Source organism: Mus caroli, chromosome X, assembly GCF_900094665.2.
Source record: "Mus caroli chromosome X, CAROLI_EIJ_v1.1, whole genome shotgun sequence".
NCBI lineage: Eukaryota > Metazoa > Chordata > Mammalia > Rodentia > Muridae > Mus > Mus caroli.
Genome location: NC_034589.1, coordinates 30,085,840 through 30,096,734, shown reverse-complemented (window position 1 = coordinate 30,096,734; position 10,895 = coordinate 30,085,840). Strand labels below are relative to the sequence as shown.

Here is a 10,895-nt window from a genome sequence, read left to right as displayed (position 1 = left end):
GGGAGGCAGAGGCAGGCAGATTTCTGAGTTCGAGGCCAGCCTGGTCTACAAAGTGAGTTCCAGGACAGCCAGGGCTACACAGAGAAACCCTGTCTGGTAAAGCCTAAATCGTTTGTTATGCACCTCTTGATATAAACTCAACATTCAAGTAGACTGGATCCTGGCCAAACGGGTGCTACTGTGAGGCAAATCTCAATTCTGAAGCTGCTTTGAGATTATCAATCAGAGGATCTAACCGGAAACACACACTGTAAATGAATTTAAAAATCAAGGAACAACATTATACTGAAATTAGACATGGAAGAGCATCTCTAAAGAAGTGAGGCTAGTGATCTTAGTGACATTGCTCAAGCCAGGCAGGCAACTGTATGTCAGAGAAGCTTGCATCCATTCTGCACTAAACAAGCCACACACTAAGCCACACACTAAGCACTGCTGAACACACTTCTTGCCCTCGGGATGGAGCGCTTTGTGGACCAGATGGTCACTGGTGGACTGGTTTCGTACTGCATTATCTCTGTGGGGCTGCTCAAACCTCCACAACCCTGAATACCAGTGCTGTGGCACCTCTTTTAAAAAGTGACTACTTTCACCCAGGATGGATTAAACGGGGGGGGGGGGCACAAACGAACGGAAAAAGTGAAGTTTTGGTTAAGCCTAGGACTACCCAGAACAACCAGCCACACACTGAATTTCGCTTGAGCCTTTGGTGGGCAGAGGAGGCAGGGGCAAAGCCGCTTCTTTAAGTGGGGGGCGCTTGCTGATACCCGGGACCCCCTTTCCCCTGAAGAGTAGGCTCCTGAAAGGTGGGCTAAGAAACTCTCTTACCATCCTCAAACGGGGTCCCTTCGGGCCTGCAACACAGAATAAAAACAAAAACAAGAGCCCATTAGTGCCGGCTCAGAGGGTCCCCGCCTCCCCGCAGCCTCAGAGGCGGCGGCTCTGTCAAGGTTTCCCATCCCTGCCGCCTGGTCCGTCCCGCACCGCTGTCCCGGGTTAGGAAGGGCGGCGCAGGCCGCCGCGGCCTCCGCTGCCCCCCGCCCCCTAGAACCCCAAAGAGTTCCCCTGGCAGAAAGAAGCCAGCTAATCGAGGCAGAGGCTCCGGGGAGGCGCCTAGGCCCAAGCAACCCCAACTCTCTTCCCCTTTCCCCCCCATGAGCGGCTCGTCTAGGGGCCGGCCCCGGTCCTCCCCGCCCGGGTCGCCGGCGACAGCCGGCCCGCAGACTCACCCAAAAATGACCGCATTCCAAACCATTATGTTGTTCTCCGACGGAGCCCCGCTCACTCCGGCCGGAGGATCCTCCTGTAACCTTCAGAAACACGCACACAGCGGCAGCCCTCAGTCCCGCGATTCGCCGCCGGGCTCCCCCTCCCCACCACACCGGGAGCCTCTCTGCTCCGCTCCGGGCTCCGCCCTGTGCCCCCCGGCAGGCAGGCAGGCAGGCCGCCCCCTCGAGCGCCTCGCCCTCGCGGACGCGGGTTACCTCTTGAAGTCCCTCATGAGGCGGCGCCGGGCCGGGGTCGACATGGCTTTAGCGGGCTCAGCAGTCGGGCATATACCAGGGTCCGCGGTCCCCGAGGAAGCCGAGGAAGCCGGAGAAGCCGAGGAGGCGCCGAGAGGAACGGCACTGCCGCTCCGGAGCCGAGGGTCGGTCTGGCGCCGGCTAAGCACCACCCCAGAGTAGACAGGGGCCGAACCAACCTGGGGAGAACGCGCGGGGGGTGCGGGGAACGCCTTACGCCCGGCGGACCGTACCAAGGCGGCCACGGGGCGGGGAGAGCCAAAATTGACCTGTCAATCACGTCCCACCTGAGAGCCTCGGCCCGGGACCGAAGGGAGGTGGCGGCCAAGTTCCGGGGCGGGGGGCGGGTAAAGGTTAGGCGGGCAGCAAAGGAAACCTTCAACTCCCGGTGATTTAACAGGGAGCAGCGCGGGCTCCACTTGCTGACTTGAAGAGGAACCCCTGCGAAGTTTTCTTTTTATAGTTACTTACTTTTTTTCGGGGGGCGGGGGCTCTTTTTATTTTTCTATATCCCCCCCCCTCTGTTGAGACAAAGTCTCTTATAGGCCAGAGAACCTGGAACTCACTGTGTCGTTGAACATGATTTTGAACTCCTGACTCTCCTGCTTTCACCTCCCAAATGCTGGGATTACAAGAGTGCACCACCATGTCAGTCTTTTAATTACTTCTTGTTTTGTTATTGGTTCCCCCTTCTTCCTCCACTTATTTGTTGATTGATTGATTGGCTGATTGATTGTAGGTTGGTCTCTTGTAGTAACACAGGCTAACTCAGACTTGCTGTGAATCCCAGAGGCTGGGCTTTGAGGTCACCTCAGCCTGCCAGGAATATGTCTTTAACCTTTCTTTTGTTTTGACAAGGAATGATTTATTAAACTGCCAACTACTGTTTAGGGTCGGGGAAAGAGGAGAGATTAGTTGAAAGAAAAGAGTGGAGGAAAGACTTGGCACAGGCAAACCAGTTCTCCAAAGGCAAGGATGTTAGAGTCACAGTCCTGTAGACATGAGAGGCTGGGGTAACTGCTTAAAGTCATGGGGGAAGTAATATAAATAAATAAGTAAATAAATAAATAGCTCTTGAGTATGAAAATGGACTTTGGGTCCATCTTCTTTGAGATGAGGGTGCACAATTGAAACCCAACTTTTAAGCCTAGGACTGGATGAAATGATGTTGGGGGGCAGTGGCAGAAATGAGAGCTTCCCCCAGGGAAAATAGACTTTTTACAATCTCTATGGGTACTCACAATTTGTCTCTGGAACCACATTTCCCCTTGGTAATTCAGCAAGCCAAGCAGCTAGTTCAGAAGAGTCCGAGGTATGAGCTTATCCAGCTGGAGAGTATTGGAAGGACCGGAGGCGGCAAGGAGAGGCAGGGCGCACAGAAAAAGCTGCAAGTCTCAGGCAAGCCTCCCAGGAACCTGCAAAAGCAAGAACAGTTTCAAAGAAGCATTTTCAAAGATCAACCCAAAAGTCACTTAGTACGCAGACAAGGATGCTGGAAATTATGAGAAAGGCAGGTTTGAGTTAAATCTGGGAGAGTTTTGAATGCCAAGCTAATGGAATCCTTGGAAGGTAGTGGAGCCAGGAAGCGACACCATCAGAGCTGGGTTATTCAGAATTTTCTCCCTAGAGAGCAAGAGAGTAGCCACAGGGCTCTTTTGCTACTGTGGAGGAGAAACATTGTATCAGGCAATCTCACCTCCCAGAGGCAAGCGCATCCTTTACCATGGGAACTACTACAGCTTCAGTCTTCAACAGAGATTTTCTTTCCCATTAAATCCTGCGCTCGCTCTCTCTCTCTCTCTCTCTCTCTCTCTCTCTCTCTCTCTCTCTCTCTCTCTCTCTCCCTCCCCAGGAGAGCCTAGTCTTCTATAGTCATCAGAGAAAAGGAGGGGGGTAAATAAAGAGCACTTGGCAATAGATTGAGTGTGGTGGCAAGAATGATGCTTTAAACCCTGAGAGCAGTGGAGGTTTGAAGTGGCCGTTAACAGAACTAGGCATAAAGGGTGAAGGGACACATCTGGGAGAGGAAATTTTGAGTGGGACTTCCTGAGCTTCTGGGAGTGATGAAACAGCCATGCAAAGATGTCCAGAAGTCATCAGGTGCACAGGAATAGGAAGCACATACCAACAGTAGTGATTTTCCTAGGTACTTAATGGCAAGTGCCTTCCTGACTAACAGTTGTTACCCCCTGCCCCCCATTAACCCCAACATATGTATCCGTTAAAGCAAGTTTCCCTAACAGTGTTGGATTATGGCTGTTGGTGGGAGAAGGTTACCAAACAAATTTCAAATATCCTTTCCCCTCATCTAGAAACACGAAGTCTTCTAGTTCACACATGAAAAGAGCAAAAGCAAGGCCTGCAAAAAGAGCATTTGTTCTCTGTCACTTCTGAACTGATAGCCATGAACTGCAGGCCAAGTCCAGTTCCTTGTGGTCATGGGCTTGGGGCCCTATTTCACTATTAACTACCAAACTGGGACCACTCCAGCTCCCAGAGGCCACCTCCATTCTTTGCTATGTGACCCCCTTTTCATTGCCAACTGAATATTTCTCTCTTACTAGCTCCTTTCCCTACTTTGAACATTTTTCTTCAAGGAGAATGCAATGTACTTTCTCTAATTTCTCCGATTACATCAGACCCAACGTTGATAATCTCTATATCTTAAAAATCCTCTAACTTCAGGTGGTAGTTACTCTTGTCAATGGACTGAAATGCAGTTCAGTACTTGCCTGGTGTGTGTAAGGCTCCATGTCCCATCCCCAGTACCTAAATAAATAAACAAACAAATAAAAGCTACTCAATTTCTTCACTATAAAATCTGGACTAACCATCTAGAGACTGCCGCACCCGGGGATCCATCCCATAATCAGCCTCCAAACTCAAATACCATTGCATACACCAGCAAGATTTTGCTGAAAGGACCCTGATATAGCTGTCTCTTGTGAGGCTATGCCGGGGCCTAGCAAACACAGAAGTGGATGCTCACAGTCAGCTATTGGATAGAACATAGGGCCCACAATGGAGGATCTAGAGAAAGTACCCAAGGAGCTGAAGGGGTCTGCAACCCTATAGGTGGAACAACAATATGAACTAACCAGTACCCCCAGAGCTCATGTCTCTAGCTGCATATGTAGCAGAAGATGGCCTAGTCGGCCATCATTGGGAAGAGAGGCCCCTTGGTACTGCAAACTTTATATGCCCCAGTACAGGGGAACGCCAGGGCCAAGAAGTGGGAGTGGGTGGGTAGGGGAGCAGGGGTGGGGGGGAGGGTATGGGGGACTTTCGAGATAGCATTTGAAATGTATATAAAGAAAATACATAATAAAAAATTGGAAAAAATCTAGACTAAGCGTTGCCTTAATAACTAGACAAAGCTATGTGCATGCACCAAGAATCAAGAGTCTTTGGGAAGGCTGGCGTCATTACAATCCTACCTGCCACAGCAAGAGTGAGATCTATATTAAGTGTGCGGGAATCCCTCAGTGTTGAGAAACTGCACCACCAAAACACCAATGGCCTAGTGTGGTCAAGACAAACTTCCTAAAAGAAGCCCATTTCGGTTTTGCTGTAAAAGAGGCAACAATCCTGTTTCTGAGCAAGTATATGGAGCTAAAGCATAGTGTGAGGAAGTGGGTACGCTGCCTTGCTTACTCAAGGAGTTCATTCGTTCGCTTTGCTGTTTGTAGCAGGAGGTGAAGCAAGGTCTTACTTGATAACCCAAGTTTCTTGGAAAGCACCATGTTGTGTAGCCTTAGTTGGTCTCAGACTCACGGCAGACTTCCTGTTTTAACCTCTTGAGTGCTGAGGTTGCCAGTGTGAACCATCAGACCAAGATTGGGAGAAGTACTTCACAGGAAATAATGAAACATCAGCTTGGAAGATCAAGAGTGACAAAATTGAGTAAATGCCCTTAAATGCAAGGCTGGGGGTGGGATTTAGGCTCCATGGCCAGCTTTTCTGAGAGTTTGAGCAAGAGAGAGAGAGAGAGAGAGAGAGAGAGAGAGAGAGAGAGAGAGAGCTACAAACTGTATATTATTAAAAAGCAGCATGTAAGCTAGGCATGGTGAATGGTGTCTTTAAGTCCAGCAATGGGGGGCTGGAGAGGTAGCTCAGTGGTTAAGAGCACTGACTGCTCTTCCAGAGGTCCTGAGTTCAAATCCCAGCAACCACATGGTGGCTCACAACCACCCATAATGAGATCTGATGCCCTCTTCTGGTGCATCTGAAGACAGCTACAGTGTACTTAGATATAATAATAAATAAATCTTTAAAAAAAAAAAAAGTCCAGCAATGGGGAGGCTGAGGCAGGAGGACTGCAAGTTCAAAGCCAGCCTGGGTTATATAGTGAGATTGGGAAGAAGAGAGAAGGCGTTAGGAGAAATGAAGGAGAATTTATTGACTGGATATAAGTGTCTGAAAGTAATTACAAGATACAGTAGACATGTTGAAATTTTCTGTGGGAGTGTCTTTTTTTTTTTTTTTTTGGAAAAGTTTCTTGTCTTCCTTTACAACTCAAGGGTCTGAACCAAAGTAATTTACAAGCCCCAGGGCCCCTGTCTGATAATCATGTCCTCTGACAGAAGCATGGAATTGTATCCTGGGGACGCTGTGGGCCCCACTCTCCTCATCAAAGCAAGGTTGCCATAGCAAGCCGGGAACACAGAGTTATTTTCCAGCACAGGTGATTATCAGGTTAGAACACAGTACCTGTCCCACAGTTAGTCGAGCATTCGTTCACTCCCATCTCGTCTTGACATCTGGAAGAAGTGCCCTCTTCACAGCCAAGGACTTCACAATGCCTGAGAGCAGAGGAAACTCTCTCCTAGAGGGAACCATCATCAGTTCCCTTACTTTTATTGGAGACAGAAAACCAAGGGTTTCTGGTTTTCCCTGCCAGCCAGAGTTTTACAGCTCAGCACTTGAAAATTCTTAGCGCTCACGACTGAGACAGAATGTTTTCTGAATAAGAAGCACCACCCTCTGCATCTGTTAAAGAACATTTTCTTGGAAGTATCCTTTGCTACATACTTGTTAAATGATTCTTTTGTGATATTTGTGTCTTCATTTTTTGGTTTACATTTATTCAGTGTGTGTGTATGTATTTATGTGTGTATTTGTGTGTGTTTGTATGTGTGTGTATTTGTGTGTGTGTGTGAGAGAGAGAGAGAGAGAGCATGACTAAAATGCGCTGGGAGTGAGGTGAGCTGGAGGGAATGAGGAATGAATATAATCAACATACAATGGACATATGTACAAAATTTTCAAAGAATAAATAAAAATATCATTTAAACATTTTAAAAAGCTTGCCTTCATATATAAATTTGCAGCAAACACATTTCCCAAGCTCAATCACAGTTGCAACTGCATTTTCCAAATCATAATGCAAGTACAAAAACCTCTGTGTTTCACAAATCAATGTAACTGTACAATTAAGAAGCTTCTAGTCACTGGGCAGTGGTGGCGCACACCTTTAATCCCAGCACTCGGGAGGCAGAGGCAGGCGGGTTTCTGAGTTCGAGGCCAGCCTGNTCTACAAAGTGAGTGCCAGGACAACCAGGGCTACACAGAGAAACCCTGTCTCGAAAAACCAAAAAAAAAAAAAAAAAAAAAAAAAAAAAAAAAAAAAAAAAAAAAAAAAAAAAAAAAAAAAAACTCGTTCTAAATCTTGGTTATGAGAAATATTATCCCTTTTAATAAATATGCCATTCTTCTAGTTAGTAAACCTGTGTTATTGAATATCTATATTAAAGGAATGCTGTTATATTTAGAACTTTTTCAATAAAGAGCTTATGGAAATCTATTTCCTATTATATAAATTCTTAGACTATGTTCTTGATTTTGCTTCTTGCCCCCACCCCACCCTAATGGATTCATTCTCTACTTCTTTACAGAAAAAGTTTGCTAACTCCAGCACTAGACTAAGCCACATGAGGAGTGCCTAACACAAAACAGAGGATCAATAAATACTGAATAGTATGGAATGAAAAGGATGCTACTGGTTTAGGACCTAAGGGTCAAAGATTGTGATTCTCTAAGACTTTCATTAATAATTCTCTTATATTTGGGCTAGGTGTTAAACAGTAGTGGGCTACTTTCCTAACATGCACAAGCCCTTATTTCAATTCCTAGCCACCCAACAAAACAAGAGGAATGATCTTGCCAGGTGTGTGGTGTTTGCCTGTATTTCCAGCCCTGTGGAGGCTGAAGCAGAGGAGTTGTGAGTGCAAAACTAAGTGAGCTCTCTAGGAAGTCTGCTGTTGAGTCATAGTCTACAGTCTGAGTCATAGTCCTAGGACCTATCTGGTAGACAGTGTGTATGTGTGTGCATGCACACATGCACGCACACGCGTGCACACACACCATATATTAAATAAATAGATATTTTTAAAATTTAAAACTGCAGATAGTAAAAGTAACTTTTATTTGCCTGTAATAATTGTCATCTGAGGCTTACAGCCTCTGTCTACTAACCTAGGTCTAGTTCTGGAAGCTTCTAGCTCTAGGCCTAGAACTGTTTTCAGCCTCTGAGATTTACTGCTGACTAAGCTCAGCCTTTCTTGTTTTTCTGTACTCTGGCTGGCTGGTTGAACTCAGCTGTTCTGGCTCAAACTCCTCTCCACACTCTCTTAGCTTCTGTCAGCTTCTCCTGAACTGCTTTGCTTGGCCACAAAGTAACTCTGGCAATCTGTTCTAATCTCCTGGCTCCTTCTCATTCTCTGGCTCATTCTGTTTTCCACTGTGTCTAGCTTGTTCTCTCTCTCAAATTGATTCTCTATAACTGTCCTTCTCTCAAATTGATTCTCTATAACTGTCCTGGTAATACTGCTGTCTTCTTCCTCTGTGCACTGCTCTCTCTCTCTCTCTCTCTCTCTCTCTCTCTTTAAAGGTTTATTTATTTATTATATGTAAGTGCACTGTAGCTGTCCTCAGATACTGCTGGGATTTGAACTCGGGACCTTTGGAAGAGCAGTCGGCGCTCTTAACCACTGAGCCATCTCGCCAGCCCCTGCACTGCTCTCTTAAGAAGCTTCCCTTTCCTCTCTTCATGAGATTTGGGCATATCCTATTCTGTCAAATCTTTCTCTGGTTAGTCACTTGTCTGCCACTCAATTACGTGCCACTTTCAAACATAAGTGCTTTCTTCTACAAACTAACTTTAACTTCATTATTAGGGATTACAGATGTGTACTTAGCATGTATCTGTATTCTAGCCAGATGATTAAAGGTGTGTGCTAAGAGCTGAGCCACACCACAACTAGAAATAGGGTTTCTCAGTAAATCTTAGGGTTCAAAGATCCTGTGTGTGATCAAATATCCTGCAAGAGAAGACTGGAGAGGTCATAGGTCCAAGGCACCTGTCTAGTCACCTTCTACATATTTATGTTTATGCCCATATATTAGTGCTGCTGTCAACTTTGGTCAGCGAAGCTTCTTTTTGCAGTGGGTAATGATTACTGCAGAAACTCATACCTGGTTGAAATGCTGAAGATAGAGTCTTAATGTTGGAGGCTTAGTCCTAAATGGACCGTCTAAGCCATCCAATTTAATGTGGAGGAAACATGCCCAAGAGACAGGGTAAGACTATAAGAGCTGAAGGAAGGGTTGGAGGAGATTGTAACACTTTTCTGGTCATGATTTAGACCCTTAACCATTCTGTCATGAAGGGGGAAGGGACTCATGAGACCTCATCCTTTCTTGTGGAGCTGTAGGCAGTTAATGGTTGCTGAGAGGGAGGGAGGGAGAGAGAGAGAGAGAGAGAGAGAGAGAGAGAGAGAGAGAGCCTTTCTTCAGTGGTAAATTGCCCATACTCTTATGCTCTTGTAATTAACCCCTAATGCACACCACTGGAAGCAACTCTAGGAAGAGAGAGAAGATCAGTAGAAGCGGGAGGGGGACAAGATACAGTAATGAGGGTGAATATGACCAAAACACATTAAGTACATGTATGAAAATGTCACAATGAAATCTATATAATTAAACAGAATGTATGTCAATAAAGTTAATTTTTTTGTTGTTGTGTGCATTGGTGTTTTTCCTGCATTTATACCTCTGCACCATGGGCATGCCTGTTGTCTGTGGAAGCCATAAGAGGGTGTTGAATCTCCTGAAACTGGAGTTATTGATGGTTATGAACCACCATGCAGGTTCTGGGAATCAAACCCAGGTCATCTGGAGTAGCAGTCAGTGTTCCCAACCAACCACTGAGCCATCCCTCCAGCCTCCCACACCCAATAAATGTAAAAAGAAGACTTTTATATTTTAAATAATACAACTCCCTTGAAGGTCTGGTAAACTGCTTTAAATTCCATTTGGAGTACATCTTGTGTTTCTCTAGTCACTGGCTCCTGTGGTTTTCACCGAGATCTTTCTTTAAAATAAAAGATTACCATTGGAGCCGGGGGTGGTGGCCCATGCCTTTAATCCTAGCACTCAGGAGGCATAGGCAGGTGGATTTCTGAGTTCAAGGCCAGCCTGGTCTACAGAGTGAGTTCCAGGACAGCCAAGGCTACACAGATAAATCCTGTCTCGAAAAACCAAAAAAGAAAAAAGAAAAAAAAAGATTACCATTGGACTGAGCTCGGGGGTCCCCGATGGAGGAGTTGGAGAAGGGATGAAGGAGCTGAGGGGGTTTGCAGTTCCATGATGGGGAGCAACAGTGTGAACAGGCCAGACCCCCCAGAGCTCCTGGGGACTGGACCACCAACCAAAGAATACACATGGAGCGACCACATGGCCACATATGTGGCAGAAGATGGCCTTGTTGGACATCAGTGGGAGGAGAGGCCCTTGGGCCTGAGGGTGTTCAATAGCCCAGTGTAGGAATGCTAGGGTGGGAAGGTGGGAGTGGGTGGATGGGTGGGGGAGCACCCTCATAGAGGCAGGGGAAGGAGGATGGGATAGGGAATTTTTGAAGGGGAGACCTGGAAAGGGGAAAATATTTGAAATATAAATAAAGAAAATATCCAATCAAATAAATAAATTGATTAAATATTTCAGTATTGATACTTAATTATTGAAGCTATTGGAACGTGAATTGTCTTGATTTGTTTATTCTAAGTTTCCCCAGGCTTCTATCCTCCAGAAAGAGAATGTTGGGAGACTTTCTGGGTTGGAGTAGGAAAGATGAAATATGGTCCTTCACACATAGGACAAACAAGATCAGCAAAATTCCTCTAAACACAAATCATTTACATGATAAAGGTTTAGTATCCAAAACATATCAAGAACCCTAGGACTCAATGATAGAATCCTTATCCAAAATTCATGAGAATCCCTAGCACTGCAAGAACTCTTACAAGTCAATAAGAATTTGGCTAATTAAAAATGGGCAAAGGGCCGGGCGTGGTGGCCCATGCCTTTAATCCCAGC

The 10,895-nt window shown here is 46.0% G+C and overlaps 1 protein-coding gene across 1 annotated transcript in view; it reads right to left on the bottom strand.

The window, feature by feature from the left end:
• Ube2a (ubiquitin conjugating enzyme E2 A) overlaps window positions 1–1,714 on the bottom strand; it is a 10,147-nt gene extending 8,433 nt beyond the window's left edge. Inside the window, exons 1-3 of the mRNA XM_021153181.2 lie at window positions 1,485–1,714; window positions 1,230–1,310; window positions 829–854 (exon numbers count right to left, since the gene is read on the bottom strand). Of these exons, the coding sequence (XP_021008840.1) occupies window positions 829–854; window positions 1,230–1,310; window positions 1,485–1,528 (151 nt within the window). The 5' untranslated portion in view covers window positions 1,529–1,714. The remainder of the gene's footprint in view (window positions 1–828; window positions 855–1,229; window positions 1,311–1,484) is intronic.
• Window positions 1,715–10,895: the final 9,181 nt, after the last annotated feature.